The sequence below is a fragment of the Solanum verrucosum genome, unplaced genomic scaffold, assembly GCF_900185275.1.
Source record: "Solanum verrucosum unplaced genomic scaffold, falcon-dt-bn FXZP01000244.1, whole genome shotgun sequence".
Taxonomy (NCBI): domain Eukaryota; kingdom Viridiplantae; phylum Streptophyta; class Magnoliopsida; order Solanales; family Solanaceae; genus Solanum; species Solanum verrucosum.
Window position 1 is genome coordinate 487,376 of NW_026019999.1, and position 20,247 is coordinate 507,622.

A 20,247-nucleotide genomic window follows, 5' to 3' on the forward strand; every position below is an offset into this window, starting at 1 on the left:
ACTTTCTCCACTTGTTTACTTCCGATTTTTAGTAGTTATAAATTGGTTACCTGAATCCCCCCATTTGATATTAACTGTCAAAACTTTGTGATTTACTTTGATGTTGAAAAACTTCTATCTTTACAAACAATTAGGACACAATTTTACTTCTTAATTGAATTCTTTATTTTATCGGTCCCTGTGGGATCGACCCCAACTCTTAGTTGGGTTTATATTTGTTAGCGACCACCTACACTTAGAATTGAATGAAGTGTAGTTGAGCGTTACCATGAGAGCATGTAAGTTGATAAAGCAGTGATTTTGAAAGTTCCTAATTGAGTCAAGTGATCATGAAAACGAGCTAATGAGTTGAGCCACTTCTTGAGTTTGAGTTATTGTCAAACTTGTTAGCGACCACCTACACTTAGAATTGAATGAAGTGTAGTTGAGCATTACCATGAGGGCATGTAAGTTGATAAATCGGTGATTTTGAAAGTTCCTAATTGAGTCAAGTGATCATGAAAACGAGCTAATGAGTTGAGCCACTTCTTGAGTTTGAGTTATTGTCACTTAACGATTCTTGGTTCTTGAAAATGTGCTACAAAAATGAGGGAGTTAGTTTGTGAAAATTTTGCATGTGGACTATTTGTTAGTACCAACCAAAGTTATTTTCTTTGTGCTTGATTGAAAAAAAGTGAAATTTATTTGTGGTGTGTACTGATATGAGAGCCTCTTATGTTTTTTATTTTCATTACTTGAGGACAAGCAAAGTTTTTAAGTTGGGGTGTTGATGAGTGATGGATTCCACTCATTTGAGGTTGTTTTCATAGTCATTTTGGCTTGCTTTGATTTAGAATTGATGCTTTTAATGTGGTTTTCTTCATATTTGCAGGAAAATGAAATGGAGAGTTTATTTAGAAGATGTTTGAAGAAACCAAGTGGAATTGAAGCAAGAAGAGGTTAGTTGGAAGAAAGTTGAACCGGCAGAAGTTTACTCATCGCGGCCGCATGAAGTAGAGGTCACAATCATGTTGCACAAGAAATTTAGATTTCGCGATCGTGTGGTCAGAGGTCGCGATCGCGTGACCCAGCAATACAACTCATCGCGACTGCATGAGTTGGTTGTCGTGACCGCAAAGGGTAAAATGTCTGGCACCTGGATAGATTGGAAATTTCACCAAATTGATCCTAAAAAACCTTTTTTACACTAACCAACTGTCATTGTTTAGAGGATGCAACAATCCTAGAGAAAAAAAAATCATCTTTTAGCTTAGACTTAGAGAGAAAAGCTTGCATATTTCAAATTGGGTAAAGATTTGAAGGCAAGTTGCCTTACAATTTAGTTGTGGATTTGAAGATTGTGTTCTAGTTAGTTAAAATTCTTATTCCCTTTTTTTATTTCCTTGCTCTTCGTTGCTAGAACTATGGGTGTGATTGCTAATTGAGATTGTGGTTTTGTGCTCGAAATTGGCAATTCATTTGGGTCTTGATTGCTCATTCTAATGTTTTTGTATGTGATTCCATGCTTTCATGACTAGGTTTAATCTAATTTTCATGCTTTGATCATGATTTGAGAGTGCACGCTTAAATCTAGCTTCCGATCTTCATGGGTAGCTTGAAAGAGAATCTATGAAGTGGAGAATTAGATTAATAATTATGTTTGGCTTTGATTCCTAAATATGAGCCGAAAGGAGATAATTTAGGTTTACTTTGTTGACTGCTAGACTTGAAATAGGAGTTTAGATTACGGTATTGGAGTGTATTATTGTTGAATATAATTGAGACCGAAAAGAGATTTCACTATAAAGCACTTTGAGACCAAAAAGAGGTAAGTGTTAATTTATGATGATCTAGCCTACCTTTGATTGAATTACATGTGTTGAGATGACAATGGAACATTATATGAGTGTTTACTTTCGAATTTCCTAAATCCCGATTATCCCTTGCTTGATATTGTCTTTGTCCAAATCTCTTGTTTATTTAGAAAAGTCGCTTTTTATTTGATAGTTTTTTTTAAAATTGTGTGTTTAGATTCAAACTCGTATCTATCTATCCTTTGTCGTTTCGATTGCCGACAATTGATCCACGTGGGATTTGAGCATGACTATTAGTTGGATATTTTTATAAACGAAGACTGCTTAATCTTTGAACTTGTTTCGAAGGTAATTTGAGCGTTGTCATAATGCAAGGTGGTGCAATGCACGTATAGCCAATGCATAAAAGTAAAAGCCCGACAAAATCCCTCGAGCCACCTAAATGCTTTCTTAAGCTCAACAACAGATGTAATGCAAGAAATATAATGTAGAATAGTTCCCCCAGGATGCCTGGAATGTTTCCTCGAGCTTAACAATATAAAAGAAAACCCAAATAAATCCTCCAGGCCACACAAAGTGCTTCCTCGAGCTTATCTTTGGAAAAAGCCACAACAATTTACATGTTCGAAAACCAAACTCCTTTTTAGTGTCCAAAAATCTTATATCAATAGTACTATTCTCAAGGTATTCAAACCTAGAAAGTAAAACAAACTAATTAAAGTAAATTTTTCCTTTTAAAAAGCTAAGACCTTAGGAAATGATGTGCGTTCTTCAAAATTCAAGTTTTCCTAGAGTAAAATAAGTAATACACCCTCTCGGAGCCCAAAACAAAAACAAATGGTAACAAAAATTGTTAAGAGTCACACATGCATAATTCTCTCATTCCTAGTTCAAATCAGGCCCAATATAGATACTGTGAGTATAAAGGCACACCAAACATGGTAAATTCAATCAAAAATACAATCACACCATACAACAACCGGTAAACACCCGTCATAGTACAGTCGAACTAACCTAAAGTTCCAGCCAGTCCAAGGCCTCAGGCCCACAATCACAATAATATCTCACTAATAGCTCGAAAATAACCAAACAAGGTACACAATCATACCAAACCAACCAATGCGCATAAATTTAAGTTTCAATTCAAGTACTCACATGGGTAATTATTGGTGTTACTATTATCTTCACCTAGGCCTTTTCTTTTATTAGTCATAGCTTTTGTGATGATATCCATATTTTTTTTTCTCATTGTAATGGGATAGTCTCCCTTATTTACTCATTCCTAGTATTTTTGTATTAAGAGGTGTCCTTTCACAGGTGCTTAGATACTAGGTTTCCTTTTATAGTATTGGGATGAGTGAGCTGGCCTTAGTAAGCTAATCGACTTATGAACCATCATAGGTTCGGAGGTGAGGTTTATGTCCCCCTTCTTGTACCTTTGTTGTTTTTATTTATGATAAGACCTAGGGTGTTGCTCACCCTCTCACCCCCTCAAGGATCTTTAAAATACAAAAAATCACCTAGAAGCAGTCTAAGGATCCTATAACATCAACCAAGATTAATGTTAACCCTAATCTAAGGCTTCACAACTAAAAAAAGGGCTAAGCTAGCAACCCAAAAATGGCCAAAAAGAGTCGAAGGATCATAAAGACCTAGAATCTCATCTAAAAACCTTCCTAATGATCAATGCTACTCAATTTATCTAGAATGTAACTAAGCCATGTCTAAAAAGAAAGAAATTGTAAGCTACCTCAAGGTCGAAACTGCACTCAAACCTTTATTCATGAGTTTTTCTTCCAAAGAGCCTCAAAATGCTACCATTCTATAAAAAAATAGAATATACATGTTAATACAAGATTAAATTGGGTCCAAATTTGATCCTCGAAGTTCAACAACGAAATGAAATGCAACTTTGTCATTATGTTCCTCTCGATGTGAGGATCACATGTCCCCAAAGTTGGGCTAAGATGGGGATCAATCCGGACATCAAATGGTCCAAAATTATAAATCAAGAAATTAATGCGCAAAACAAGGATTAGTCGAGCAAACGAAGCTCGAAAAAACAATAACAAGTGGGGAGGAAAAGAATTACCTTGAAATCAAATAGAGTGATGAAGAAATGAACAATTTCAACTTTAGGCGAGCTTATAAATGGAGGAAAATGGTTCTTGTACCTTGAATAAATAAGGAAGGAACCCATTAAAACTATGATGTCCGCATCGGCGGACCATTGGTGTCACGACTCGAAACTACCCTTAGTTGTAACACGATGCTTAGATCCACGAGTGATCCCAAGCTAACCTCACGGTCCGGCATGACACTAAAATATACAAAAGAAATCACTAAAGATAGTTGAAATACTAATGCAGAAGCTAAAATTGAAATAGTCTATTAAAATCAAATAGAAAAATATTTGAGTAAACATAAGCTTAAGAAAAACTAACTGTCTAAATGCCTCTACTAAGGTGAGTTTCTAGGACAAACCACAAGCTAACTTAGAATGTCTAAAACTGAAATAGTAATATTGAATAAAATAATAAGATCATCCTCGAAAGATGAAGACTCACCAACACATACTATTGAGCTAATTAGAAGTCATAGTGATCGTGACCTAAATGATATATATACTGATTATATATGTGAGACACTTTATCTGAAAACTTTTTAAGTAATGAAGTCTAATAATCTAGAACGTAAATCTTAGAGATTAAATTTTTTATACTCTGTGGGTTCATGATAATACATCTAAAAATACAAAGTTTTAAGTAAAATCATGCAAGTGATCAGGCTATTCACGAAGAAAAACTAAACTTCATTGAAAATACATGCTAATCATAGAACCTTAGGTTTTATAAAAAATTATAGACTAAAGAGTTAAGGTTTCATTGGAACTCAATGAGTGAAGAGATATTCATTGATGAAATCTCACATACCTGAAGTAAAGATATTAGCTTGAATTCTTGAATTGAGGCTTGGAGATGAAGAAATCTAATTTCTTTTTTGAGAGAACTTAAGAGCACTGATTTTGAAATTCGGAGTAAATGGCGTGAATAGGGAGATTCAAGTCGATTAAATCCCTTAACCCCACTTAGAATAGTCCAAGACATAGTGTAGGGGGCTAAAAGGGGGGGGGGGGAACCAAAATAAAATTCAAAAATACAAATAATTTTCACCTTATAATAATTGCATAACATATACTATCTTTATATTTGTCACAAATACACATAATATTTTGATTTGGTTAGTAAAACTCTAGTGAAAAGAAAAGTAGAAGAAGACAAAAAAGAAATCGATATAGGACCTGCTTGGAAAGCCACACTGATAATTAGATTTGGTGAAATTGAGTGTAATTACATTGTCTGAGGTGTTTGGTTGACCATGTAAAAGTAATTAGGTGTAATTAGCAGGGAGTAATTATACTTTTCAATTCTCAAGGAGGGGTTGTGAATATTGTTGATTATTAGATGATGTAATTACAAGATGATTACTTTTTAATTTCTTCTTTTTATTTTTTCAATTTGATTTATTTTTATTTCTATTGTTTTAAGTCATGTTTTTATTTTAATTATTCTAAAGAACTTTAAAAATATATTTTTTTATTTTATATTATTTATATTTCATTTTCTTCTCATTCTCTTCTCACTCTCAACCTTTACTTCATGCGATTCCATGAATTTTTTTGTATGGTCTATATTTAACGTCATATTTTTTTTTCATTAGCATAGTTTTGTTTGTATTGTAATTTTTAAATTAAAAGTACAATTCATTATTGAGTAAAGTTATAGACTTACGTTTTTCTTGTCTTTTAAATCATATTTATGTATGTTATGTCAAAATTTGATATAAGCGTATTACGTTGAATTTTTTGTTTTGAATTTAGAACTTATGTTATATTTCTAGTTTCATTTGTTTTAGTAGTATTGACTTGAGATTTCACATTGCAAGTCATTTATTTTTTTAGTTAGACTTGCTACATTATTATTTTTTTGTCAAAATTGGTAATTTATGACATTTTATTTATAATATAAATCTTTTTGTCAAACATGCATTTCATAATATTCATAGAAATCTTGTGCTTTTAATTTTTATGGTTAGCTCAATTGAAATATACTAATTTGAAAAATATAAATAAATTGTTTTCTTCATAATATTAATTAAGAACATATGTTTATCAATAATATATTTTCAAAAGACAATATATATCTTAAATATTTAATTTAGTATCATTTATAAAGTTTCTTATTTGTCTAATATAAATTTTAAATAATTAACTTCTATTTTTATTTAAATTTTAATACTCACTCTGTCTAACAATAGTTGTCCACTATTGACTCGACACAACTCTTAAGAAACGATAAATAATAGGGGTAATATTACTATATTATCATTTGAATTTATTAAATTTAATGCTTTAAGAAATGTGTTAGATGATAAATAGTATTTAATAGCAAGGGTAAAATAGACACAAAAAGTAAATTATCTCTTGATTTCTAAATTGGCCAAATATCGTTGGACAATTATTCTTAATATAGTGGACAATTATAGTTAGACGGAGGGAAGAGTACATTATAAATACATTGGGTCAAATAAACATGTCAACATAATATACTAATAATTAATACCTACTAATAGGGTTGTTCATGGTTATGGTTATAAAAATCAAATCGAACCGCAATCCGAATCAAATCGATTAAAAAAATCGATATTTGGTTTGATTTGGTTAGGTTCGGTTTTAAATTTTGAAAAATCGATATTATTTGGTTTGATTTTGATTTTACTAAAGTTAACCGCAAAAATAACCAAACCAAACCAAGAAGTTATATATATAAATTTTATAGTTCTTTATAAATAAAATAGGGATAAGGGTCTGAAAAATACCCCAACTTTGGTCGAATTTGTTGTTGCGATACTAAACTTTCATAAAGACCTATTACCTCCCTAAACTATTTAGTACCGTATTTTTTACCCCTGAACTATTTAATAGTGTATTTTAAAGGTATATATGTGCCCACGTGGACACATTACTATGTATAATTTTGCATTATTTTTTATGTCCACGTGGGCAAATATATATGTTTAAAATACGGTATTAAATAGTCTAGGGAGGTAATATGTCCTCATAAAAGTTCAGTATCGCAACAACAAATTCGACCAAAGTTGAAGTATTTTTCAGACCCTTATCCCAATAAAATATAAGTATTTAGATAAATTTTAATTAACTTAAGTCTTTAATTTTACTATTTCTGAAGCCCAACACTTAAATTTTACCCCAACTATTAAAACCTTAAGTCTAAATCCCTTAGTATTCATTACTTTAAAGATCACACTTTCTCAATTCTTTATAAATTTTCTAATGTAGCATTGAATTATTTAAAGCTCAAGCTAAAGAAGATGGTAATTGATTAGTTTTGACTATGAAATATTAGTTTTTTTTAGAAGTAATTTCTCAATATTTTAAGGTGTAATTTTATTGAAAAATCTATTGATAAGATGTGGAGATCTCCAGAATATTGAACCAATTTTATGCTATTAACAATGAGTTTTTTTAGTTTCTAAAAATTGGTACATTGGATGAATCACTTTGTTCATCTAATAGCTTATTTGTGAATTATTCATGTACTAAATGTTTGTGTCTCGAGATACATATGTTCTCAACATACTTATTACTTTTGAACAGAAAAAACCAAACCAAACCAAGCCGACAATTTTTTTCTTTGGTTTAGTTTGAGTTTAGAAATTTAAAAACCAATTTAAATTGATTTGATTTTAGTTTTAACTAATAACCGATCCAAACCGCACCATGAACAACGCTAACTACTAATTACACAAATTCAATTTAAGAAGAAAAAAAAGAAAGAGAAATTAGAAGCTGAGGAAGTCTGGTGTCCTTTCTCCCTGGAATGTTAGACGAAACCCTAGTTATCTCCGTTTCTCCATCTCACTATTTGAACACACAGAGTTCTTCCGATCTCTGTTAGACGAAACCCTTGTTATCTCCGTTTCTCCATCTCACTATCTGAACACACACAGTTCTTCTCGATCTCTCTCCATTTCGTTGATAGAGTTATAGATATAGTTATTGTTATAGAGAAGGAAAGGAAATGTATAGAGATCGAGGTGGTGGTGGTTCTTCCAAATCGGAAATGATTGGAGGGAAGCGAATCAACGATGCATTAGATAAGCAGTTGGACAAGTCTTCAGCGTCTACGTCAAGGGCGTTGAAGGAAAAAGCTGTTCCCTCTACATCTACAGTTGTTACCGGAAAATTGCATCAGCGTCATCCCAATCATCATATGGATCATCAGCGTGACACTCTCTCTTCATCTACTCTCACCACAAAAAACAAGTGCTCCGATGGTAAGGATCATCTTTTATGTTAAATCCCCCCCCCCCCCCCCCCCCCCCCCCCCTTTTCCATTATTGCTATAATCAATATTTATGTTTCTCAGTGCATTACATTGTTCTCATATATCATTCATTTAGCTGGAGATGAGTTTGAGGCTTTAAGTTTGGCCTGATATTTTGTCCAATTAATTCTTTTTTCTTTAAAACTTTTTTGGAGATCCAATTGGCTCTCTTTTTCTTGTTCAAATTATACATATAAATTGGTTCTAAAACTCACTAAACTTTATATTTATCTGTATGGATATGTAAAGGATCTCCTTTGGCACTTCTCAGTGGGGTCGTCTTGCATGGATTTATGTTCTTTAAGTAGGGGTTTGTATCCTGATAAAATGCGTTTAACTTGACTGGAGTAATAGGATGTTCTTTTTCTTCGGAAAGCATCTAGAATGTGGTCAGGATTATGGTACCTTATCAAAAAAGAAAAACGTAGAATGTGATCAGGAAAAAGTTCTGTCAAGTTTCAAAGGGGGAACATGACTGGAAAAGCTGTTACTGGAATGTCATTCTATTCTGCTCGAGGTTCCTTCTGTATCTTCTAAAGTTACATTGTAGATAGTTCTAGAATCTCAAAACCATTTAAGGTAAAATCTTATATGATTTTAGACGCATGATGTGTGGGTTAGGTACACATCACATGTTTGAACCCCAGACAAAGAACTTGTATTTAAGTGGAGAAGGGTAGAGTGGCGGACCCATTATACAAGTTTCAAACTGTGTACCATTAGCTGTTGGGGATCACCTGGTTCTAAAAGGGTTATACTCCATTTTTTTTTTTGCAAAATATTCTGGTTGTAAGCATGTCACATTGTTGGTTGTAAGTTGTGACTTTCGATAGTAGGTCTTTTTAGCAATTGCTTCTTTTGTCGGATTCTTAGATCTGCTTACTTGGGACTTCCTGACAAGTGGATTCATTGTAGATGGATCTATTAATGAGCACTCAGCTGCAGCATTTAACAATTATGGTTTAGGGTGATGGAGTAATGTGGTTATAAATGATGCTTTCATTTGGTATCTCACAGCAATTGAAACCAAGAGTATTTATCAATTTGTTTCTCCTTACTACCTACAGTTACTTGGAAAGCCAACTCAAATTTCCACTCTCTTTTCACTACTCTTTCTACATCAACCTTGAATTTTGATTAGTGGTATCTTCCGGTGCTTTATGTCAGAGAGTTGGCGTATTTTACCCATAGATACTGGAAAGTGTAAGATAGTTTCCGCTATATTTTTGTTACTCCTCTTGGGAAAAGCCAGAACATGTTTCCTCTATATTTTCATTACTCCCCTTAAGAAGAGCCAGAACATTTTTTGCTATATTTTGCTTAATCTAATGACACCAGCCATTTAGTGCAATGACTGCATTTATTTTGCCTATGCTTCTGTTTTCTTAGTGCCGACTTTCTTACTTGCATGTCAAACATGATATGAGTAAATGCCCATGGTTGTGTACGTTGCAGAGGAATCTGAATCAGACAGTGAAGAATCTGATGTTAGTGGTTCTGATGGAGATGACACATCATGGATTTCTTGGTTTTGTAACCTGCGTGGGAATGAGTTCTTTTGTGAGGTTGATGATGACTACATTCAAGATGATTTTAATCTTTGTGGATTGAGTGGTCAAGTTCCATACTATGACTATGCACTTGACCTAATCCTTGATGTTGAATCCTCTCATGGTAAGTATAGTTGCTTCTTTAGATTTTCTGATGAATTGCAAGATAACAACATTTGACTTGTCTTTTCTGTTGAATGATTCAAGTTGTTGGTCTTCTGTAGATAGAAAGAAATAGGTAAAACATGGGTTTATTTCCGACCTTGCTGCACTCTTCCGTGTGGAACTCTTTCTTTTTTAAATACAAATTAATACTATGTTAATTTCGGTGTAAAGTCTACATGTTTCTAAACTAGTAAGCTTGACTTGATATTTTGAGGTTGACTGAGGTACCTGTTTTTCAAGGCTGGAAAAGGGGGAAAGTTAGTCTCTGGTAACATACCATGCCAGATTCTGCTTAGCTGGTGTAGATTATTTGTAGACAAATGCATGAATTTGGATTTGATATGAACTAAATGAGTTTTTACACATGCCCTTGCTTAGTGTTAAGGTTTGTAAGAAATGTTGTCCACCGATGTTTGGGGATCCTTACAGAAATAGTTGGCTGGGTTCATTATTTACTTTTCTAGCCGATATACATGGATTACATACTGATTATACATGGTTATACACATACTATACATCCACCCGGCTATTTTTAGTTTAAGCGGTTGAATGAACGACTATTTAGGTTAATTCTCTGATGTTGTTTATGCTTCATAGGGTTTTGATGTTACACTCAATATGATTGAAGGCATGCCCGAGTTGTACTTAAGAACCGAATGAAAGTGAGTGCGGGTTGGTCGCTTCACATTGCTTAGGTTTGTCCGTGTTTCAATGAGGTATACCAAGGTGCAATGATGTCCACCTTAAGGAAAAATCAACCAACTAATTTTAGTTATGTTAGTTCATGAAAAAGTTAATGTAACGCGGTAAAGTTATCTTCCTGTGAATAGGTCACGAGTTCAAATCGTGGAAGCAGCTACTAATGCTTGCATTAGAATCGGCTGTGTACATCATATCCCTTGGGGTCCTTAGCTGTGTGAACACTGTGTGAACAGATGATGCTTTGTGCACTGGGATGCCCTGCCCAAAGTGTTATTGTTATGAAAGTATTATTAAGAAAATATTTTTGGTTGAATACATTGCTCATGAAGAATAATAAAATTATAAATTTAGTAAGGAAATTAACTGAATTTTTGTTAGAAACTTGACATTTCATTTTTTTGAAAATAAAAATTATAGATGGTTTTTGAATTTGATAGTATGATCCAGTGTTTTAAAAACAACCCCACCTCAACCCCCGCCACTCCTGCTGATTGTCTTCTCCAAAAAAGTTTAAGTTTTGGAAGGAGACTGTCATTTCTCCCGACGGCCGCTCTTTTTTTTTTTGGGTTTATTTTTTTATTTTTAAAATCCTTTACTTAAAAATAATTTGTGAGTTAAATATAGTTTTTCAATCACTATTTTCTCTATTTTTTCAGATCTGAAAAAATATCATCACCACCTTGTTCACTGAAAAAAATGGAGATCGACCACAACCACCACTCTCTTTCTCTCTCCCTCCCTCTATTGTACTAAATCACATTTTATTTGAAATTAAATTATCAAATATTTTAAATATTTAAATCTTGAAATGGGTCTATTCCTAAACTTCTAATATGCTTTCCATCGTTTTTTCATCATTTCGTTATAGCTATCTTCATTCACCATGGTTGAAGTTTAAGCTTCTGGGAAAATGGAGAAGAAGAAAAAATAATTAAAAAGTGGCTAAATAAGTCTTTCACGCGCAGTCAGCGAGTGTATCACACTCACTATATCATGTAGGCAAAAAGTGCCAAAATGACGCATTGAGGCCTGGCATGAGGTGTTTAAAATGAACAAATCTTAGTTTAGGTGTAAGTAAAAATTAGTGCCAACTTTAGGGGACCACGGATGGGTTCAACCTTTTTTTTCAAATACTCTCCAAACAAAGCTTTCATATAAACATTCACTCCTTTATCTACTTTTTTCCTATTTCCTCCCCAAATTGCTCTTCAAGTCCAAAGCTAGCATACACAAACTTATTACGAGGATCTAACACGGAAGCAATATAAATCATTGGGTTCATATTTTCAGGATTACCCCAATAGCTCTTGAGTGTTTTTTAATCATACGCCCAACCATAGTACTTAAATTAAGACCGTCACTTGTTAAACACAATTTCAAGTATACATCAAGCTCACATATATCCTACCTGAAACCTTTATGGTAAGCTCATAAAACTTTTCAAGAAACTTTACCACATTTCTCACATTCGCCCAATCATCACATACAAGCACATCTACAATACTTCCATCTTCACAAACATGAGTAGATAGATAAGTTTTAAAATTTGCATCAAAAAGATCAAACCTATCAAAGGCCTTCTCAAAGTGTTGTGTCGTTTCTAACATCAAGTAGGCGGAATTTCACATAGTAGGCACATCGAGCGATAATGTTTTATCATATTCTATCTTTTGGACTTCACAACATTTCACAAAGTTTCTTGTTCTGGCTGGAGATGACCTAACATACCTCACCATTTGCCTAACTCGTTTGACAGAAATATCAATTTCCTTCAAATCTTCTTGCACAATTAAGTTAAGTATGTGAGCCATACATCTCACATGAAGATGCTTACCACCCATTACATTGGTTCCCACATATCAATCTGCTTTGACAATTGTGTAACCATAACACTATTAGAAGAAACATTGTCAACAGTAACACAAAATACTTTGTCCAAGTTCCAATCAAGCAAGCAATTACCAATAGCCTCTGCCATTTGCCCACCCTTATGACTAGAGATTTGGTAAAAAATTAATATTCTTTTATGCAACACCCAATTAAGTGAGCAGTCAAACACATAATTAATTCCTTGCATTAATGTCCATATATCGGTGGTGAGGCAAATCTTTGGTAGTACTTCTTTGGATGAATTTTTTTGATTGTATCTAAGTTCACCATAAAGTTCATAACAACCCCTTGCTATCCTTCTACGAGAAGGAATCCAAAATAGAGGTTGGACTTTATTTATAAACTTTTTGAAGCCTTCCTTTTCTACAAAGCTAAAAGGTAGTTCATCCACAATTGTTTTCTCAACTAAAACCCTCCTAACTAATTCTTGTTCAAATTTCCAAAGTGGTGCTTCCTTAGATGGGAAATTTATCTTGTGTTGAGAAGCACTTTCAATGATAGGTTTATAAAATTGGCACCTTGCTAAATGTTGATTCAATCTTATTGTACCATTGATGGAAGTATAAGCAAGAAGCTGGTGACAATACCTGCACTTCGCTTTACTAATACCATTTTAAACCACCTATCGAAATGCTGCCAAGCTTTGGATCTTGGTGCCATTTCTTTGCTTTTCTTTGTATCTTGGGTGTCAAGTGATCATTTGAACCGGGCAACACCAACTCTACTTTCATCGTCCATCTACAATAAGTGAAAATTTGAAGAGTAACTGAGTAACTATAAGACTATAGTGTAAGAGAATGAAAACGCAAGGCAATTATTGAAGACTAAATAACAACAGAAGAACCACAAGTCACTCTAGCAACAACCAACAACAATCTATGAAATCATTAAAAGAATGATTTTTTGTAGCAGTAGTAGGCATCGACGAGCATTTTACATTTGACAACACAAATAAATAGAGGCGCCTGAGAGTGAGAGAAGTTAGACGAGAGTGAGAGTTACAAGTTACAACTTACATATTGTCGCGACTGAGAGATGCCTTACACCATTGGAGAGAAGTCACGTCAGCGGCCACAAAGAAGACTGAATTGAGATTCTTGTGAAAAGTCCAAGGGAAGACTTGAGTGTGGGTTGCGGCTGTGCTATGAAGTAAGAGGTGTGACTTGTTAGTTTTCGTTTGTTTGTTTTAAGGCTAGGGGTTCCAAAATTTGGAATTGGGTGGGTCAAAAAATTAAAATGTTTTGGGTTAAAATTTCAAAATATATAATTAATAAAATTTAAAATATTATTTTAAATTTAGTTAATCAGATTTCAGTTTTTCGGTGCACCGATTTTTTTTTGACCCTTACACCAAATACCGAACCAAAAAATTGAAATTCCAAAAAATCAAAAAATTGAAATCAACCAAATTAGTTTGGTTCGGTTCGATTTTTTGGTTTTCCGGTATTTATGCCCACCCTTACTGTACGCCCAAGTTGGATCTCTTTTTTGTGCCATTGAATTAAAAAATAGAATAGACTACAAAAAATAGAACAATAAAAAGAAAAAAACAGAGTGGATTTAATTGTAGTGCAGTAGCAGAGAAGATTATATTGACAAATTGAAAAAAAAGAAGAGAATTGCAGAATGTGACCTACAATAGTGTTGCCCAAGCTGGGTCTCTTTTCGTGCCATTGAAAAAAAAAATAGAATTTACTACAAAAAAATAGAACAGTGAAAACAAAGATGACAACTACAAAAAACATGACAAATAGAGGGAAAATTTCAAAACATGGAAAAAAAAGAGCATAACAGGGGAAGGAATACAAATTAGAGTAAAAAGTTGCTAAAAGGAAAAAAATAGAGCGGATTAATGGCAGCGCGGTAGCAGAGAAGATATATCGAAAAATAGAAGAAAAGAATTGTAGAATGTGTCCTACAATAGCATGCAAAACAACAAGTTGAAAAAAAACCTAGTAGTAGTGTTGTCAAAGGCACGCTTAACCCTTGAAGCGAGGCTCAAAACCTATTGAGCGCTTCACCTCGCTTTATGTGCGCTTCAGTATCATCATCAAGGTTCTAAGGCAAACGTTTCCTTGCCATGAGCCTCTGAAGAAGTGAAACTAATTAATTGATATTTCACTTTATCATATTTTTTTTTCAATTTCTTTGGTCAATATATTTGTCATTCATGTTAATAATTATTAGTCTTGGACTAAACATGTATATTTGTATTTTTTTCTCCCTTTGCGCCTTTTCTCATTAAAGCCCACGCTTTATTTGCGCTTTGTGCTTAAAGCCCCCACCTAGAGCGTTTTTGCACTTTTCGCCTTTGATAAAACTGCCTAGTAGTTGGCTCACATTATAGAGATAGAGAAAAGAAGAAAAGATGAAAAACATACATTGTAGTTACACAGGAGAAGTGAAATGGAGGGAAATGTTTAGCAAGTTGTGTAAGTGTTTTTACAATTTTTTTTAAAAAACTAGTTAAGCTAACCTTGCTTAAGCAAAGCTTTTTCTTGCTTTTATTATTGCGTTGCTTCTCGCTTCAGTCCTAGAAGCGCTTGCTTTTTCACGATAGCCTTGCTTCAGAGTAGAAAAGCGATAACCTGGCGCTTCACTTTGCTTCTCGCTTTAAGCAATGGAGCGCTCACTTTTAATAACATTGTACGATATCAATACATTACATATACATACGACCAGTTTTGTTGAAAACTTTTTTTGTTGTCTGTTCAGTTACGTAAGACCCCCTTATTAAAAGGTATTGCTTTTTCTAAATCCAGAATTCATCTCTTGTAAATAGGGTCATGATCTTAAGGACATAGTATTGTGCAGCTTTATTTAGTTTCCTACCTTTTTTCATGATATTATTACTATTATTATTATTATTATTATTATTTTTTTTTTTTAAAAGCAAATTATGGACTCAAGGTCCTTTTTATTCAATAATCAAAGTCGGTCTAAACAGACTCAAAATGAGCCTAAAACAAAATGAAATTGCAAATATGTATACAACTTAACTTGGCCCATAGCGTCCGAATTCAAATAATATAAAAAAGACCCTACAATGCAGGGTTCCCTAAATTGGTCCTTAGCTTCTCTTTCTCTTTCGTTTCTATACTGAGGATGTTATCGATGTCCCTTCCAAACGTTGGTCTCCGACTCATTTTGCTCTTGGTGATTAATTTCCTTCATTGTCAATGGAACTCATGCTTCTTTCTCAGCTTGCAAAAGTTGATTTTTATCCCTTTCTCTTCGCTTTTTCTTTGATGTTGTCCTTTGAAACAACCATTAAATTTTTCCAGGCTTGTAATCTGGTGGAGGTCCAAGAGTTTTAGTGATATTCCACAGAGGGTTAGAACCTTGTATTCCAGCTCCATAGTTTTTCTGTAAGCATTCTTGGTTTCGTCTTAGTTCCTTTCCATTTTAATTTGTATCAATCCTTTTATCTTCACCGGTTGAAGTAGTAGAGGAGAAAACCATGTTGCTCCCTATCTCCCTCCTTTTGAACTCTCAATTGGATTTTTCTCAACCATCGTTTTTTGCTGGTGAACCTTTTTGCAGGCTGACGTAGCTTTCTTGCAGTTATTTTACCCAAGAAGTGGCCAAACATTGCTTTAACAGTTTAGAATTCATCTCTTCTTTTTTATGTACAAAGCAAGGTTTCGCCACTTCATGGGAAAATAACTGCGAGAAAGCTACCTTGCCTAAGCTACGTCAGCCAACAAAAAGATTAACCAACAAAAAGCGAGGGTGAAAAAAATTCATCTGAGAGTTGAAAGGGAAGGAGATTGGGAGCAAAATAGTTTTCTCCTCTACTGCTTCAACCAGTGAAGATAAAAGGATTAATACAAGTTGAAAATAAAAGGAACTAAGACAAAAACAAGAATGCTTACAAAGAAATATGGAGCTGGAATACAGGGTTCTATAACCCTCTTTCAAGTTCACCAAAACTCTTGGGCCTCCTCTAGATTACACACTTGGAATGAGTTAATGGTTCATTTTAGTGGCAACATCAAAGAAGAATGAACTCCATTGACAATGAAGCAGTGTCATCAAAGGTGCGCTTTAAGCGCGCTTAAGCCCTAAAGCGAGGCTCAAAACGTGTTGAGAGCTTCACCTCACTTTATGAGTGCTTCAATGTCGTCATCAAAATTCTAAGATGAACTTTTCCTTGTCAATGAGCCTCTTATGAAGAAGTGACGCTTAACAATTGATATTTCAATTTATCATAATTTTTTTTCAATTTCTTTGGCCACATATTTGTCATTCATGTTTATAATTATTAGTCTTGGACTAAACATACGCATATTTTTTTCTCCCTTTGCGCCTTTTTTCAATAAAGCCCACACTTTATATGCGCTTTGCGCTTAAATCTCCCATGAGCTGAAATGGTGGATTAACAGCCTTCCCCAGAAATTTTTGATCTTCCCTGCAATATCTTCCCACCCCCAGTTGTAGTCATTCTCCGGGATAATCACCGATGCTTTTTTCTCCCCAAGCAAAGTTTCTATCCTCACGTACCGGCCATATATGTTGAAATTTTGGATTACCCTGAATGAGTAGCATTGGATTTTTCTTTCCCACCTTCTGCATCGATTTCCCCTTCCCTGTGAAGCTTCAAGGAGAGCTTTACACACCCAACACAGATTTGCTTCATTGATTCTAATGCTGCTAGTAAACCTCCTCCCACGTTCAATCAGAGTGAACCATCGATCATAATCTTCACTAGTGTTTGATATCTCAAAAGATTTGTCGCCTGCAATAAATTTTTTTTGCTCTCCCATATCTAGAAAAGAGAAAAGTCATCGGAGAAAGTTGACGGCAAAAGAATCAGATAAATGAACCAAACAATTCATCTAAAACATCACCAGTCAATGTTTTTGTTCATCCATAAAGCTGCTGCTGGAGAATTTGTGGTTTTTGATTATCCGTTGGTAGTTTTGTTTGAGAGATCTATACTTCATATCTCATCTAATGCAAACATGCATTGATATATTTTACCTTGTGTGGCTGGATCAATGATTAATCTGCCACATCCACCATTTAGTTATTCTTTCTGTGGGAGCATACTCCAATTCCATTTTTTTATTGGGCAGATTATTAAAATTCTGCTGTCTAGTACTTGTGCATCACATAAGAAGATTTTCTTTTAAGGAACTCTCATAATTTTATGTCTCAGTAGGTAAACACTCCTGAAGATGGGTTATCTGGGGGTAGTTATTGATAAAAAATTAGCACACCTTGGAAAAAGTATTATTTAACCTCTGTTGATAAACCTGCTAAATCTATGAACCATGGTGCCATCTGTTTTATGATACAAATTAACCTTTTGGTTTACGAAAAATTGAATTGGGTCCCAGCTTATCTAAATCAGATTCTTTTCTTCATTTGGACTGGGAGTCTGGGACTATTAGGCTTAATTGGATGAATGGAGACAATTTCTATATTGGTTTTCTCTTATAACTTGCATCTTAATTCTGTCTGCTTTATATAATATTGAATTTTCATGTACTTCCTCTTGGAAGAGACGTATAGCTGTAATCAGATATTATGGTCTCTGAAAGAATTCTAATGCTTGGAAAACTGATGATATTATGCTTGGATGATATTATTTTCTTTCTATTCGAACTCTTGAATCTTGGATAAAATAATTGTGTTCAGGCCTTATATTTGCCAGCATGTCCTTGTACATACCGTGTCGTACCAAGCTTTTCGATTAATTTATTTTTGATATCAACTTCCTTTTGAAAAAAAAAAAACATTCTTTGTATTCACAGGTGCAAATTTAGGTCTATTTTAGTGCAACTAAAAATGTCAACACTTGTTCAAAATGGAGTACACTTTCGACATTTGTAAAAATGAGTTTGTAGTTTTTCCTGCTGTGATCTTTTGAAAATTTCTCCTGCTTTGTATAGGTGATATGTTCACTGAAGAGCAAAATGAATTGGTTGAATCAGCAGCAGAGATGCTTTATGGCTTGATCCACGTCCGGTATATTTTGACCAGCAAGGGAATGGCTGCAATGGTAATGCTTCTTATATATCAGGCTTTCAGTCATTTATATGATTCTAGTCTTACCTGCTTTTGTAGCCAGCCCCTCTTCTCCACTCCTTTTCTTTCCATTGATGGTGCTTATTTAACGTGCATCTTGTCTGAAAAACTGATTTCCTGGTAAACATTTTTCAGTTGGAGAAGTACAAGAACTACGACTTTGGGAGATGCCCACGAGTTTATTGCAGTGGACAGCCTTGTCTTCCAGTCGGTCAGTCTGATATTCCACGCTCAAGTACTGTAAAAATTTACTGTCCAAAATGTGAAGATATCTACTATCCACGATCGAAGTACCAAGGCAGTATCCTTCACTATTATAGCTTTTATGCCTTTTCTTCCTCTACACATTTCCTCTATAGCAGTGTTTCGAATGCAAAAAGCGAAAAAAATCACTGAAATCTATTGGGCTACAAGGACAAACTGCAAATTAAGTGCTGCCTTTAATGGACAAAGGCTCAATTTGAAGGGAAAGATTAAAAATAATATATTTGTAGAGTAAAAAATGACAACTATAAACCCAAACAAACCGACTGACAAAAGAATTTAGGTGAAATATTTATTGCTAGTGCCACTCTCTTCATGATAGAGCCCTAGGGCAATGGTGCACACGTCTTGGCTCTATAGTGCCTTCACTGGAGCGCCTCTCGAGCCAGGGGAATCATACAACGTATTCTGCAACCTAGTTTCGGGGATTAAGCATGCCACTACCAGTCCTTTAACACCACTCCACTCTACTAGTACATTTATGTTGTGGTATCCTGGATTGATTTTGTTCCGAACAGTTTTATTTTGTTATTCTCTCCATATTTCAAGTTCCGTTTGGACATGGATGCATATAAACATCAAGAGTAGTTCTGTTCATAGTTCATATTATTGTTTGCTCCCTTACTGCGACTAAAATATCACTCTTCCCTGGATCTGATTTCTTTGACTGGCCAAGATATTGATGGAGCTTACTTTGGGACAACATTTCCTCACCTCTTTTTGATGACTTATGGACACCTGAAGCCGCAAAAGCCAACACAGAATTATGTTCCAAGGGTATTCGGTTTTAAGATCCACAGGACTTGAGATTGAAGGTCCTCTGTGAAATGTGGTGAGATTAAATAGTTTGTCAGTAAATGGTTCTCACCTGACATTTATGTACAATTCATCAAGGTAGAACCAGGAAATGTTGAGTTGTTAATGTCCAAAATTGTTTCATTGATGAAAGAAGTAACTGTCGCCAGCCAATCTCTCTTTTGTAATCTTATTATTTCTTCTTCTACTTCTATTGACACCTGATTTTCATGTAGTCTTGGCTCTGCGAATCCCTTTCTCTTGCTGCTGCAGTACTTGCTACGACAGTTTTCCAACGAGGCATATATTTGGATTTTACATTAGGATACTTTAGTGTTTTGCTCCACTTTTAGTAGGACCAATTCCAGATGGGATTCATAATGGTTTCTCGCTGACAAGACTTTTTAATTGTTAAAAAGAAAAGAAAACTACTTTATTATATATATATACTATCAAATAATTACGTATCTTACTATTAATTAAGGGTTTGTTTGGAAAGCCTCCAGGTAATTGTATTTGGTGTAATTATTAAGGTAATAATTACTAACCTAAGAATTACACAACCTCGTTGTTTGCCATAATGTAATTATAGTGTAATTACAAGTGTACTCATAAGGTTATTTTTAATTTTAAAAATAAAAATTGATT

The 20,247-nt window shown here is 34.1% G+C and overlaps 1 protein-coding gene across 1 annotated transcript; it reads left to right on the forward strand.

The window, feature by feature from the left end:
• Positions 1-7,771: 7,771 nt before the first annotated feature.
• On the forward strand, positions 7,772-19,773 carry LOC125819402 (putative casein kinase II subunit beta-4). The gene is made up of 5 exons (XM_049498834.1): positions 7,772-8,150; positions 9,656-9,874; positions 18,405-18,514; positions 18,676-18,841; positions 19,481-19,773. Exons 1-5 carry the CDS (start codon positions 7,895-7,897, stop codon positions 19,609-19,611), a joined length of 882 nt encoding a protein of 293 aa, XP_049354791.1. The 5' UTR covers positions 7,772-7,894; the 3' UTR covers positions 19,612-19,773.
• The last annotated feature ends 474 nt before the right edge of the window (positions 19,774-20,247 follow it).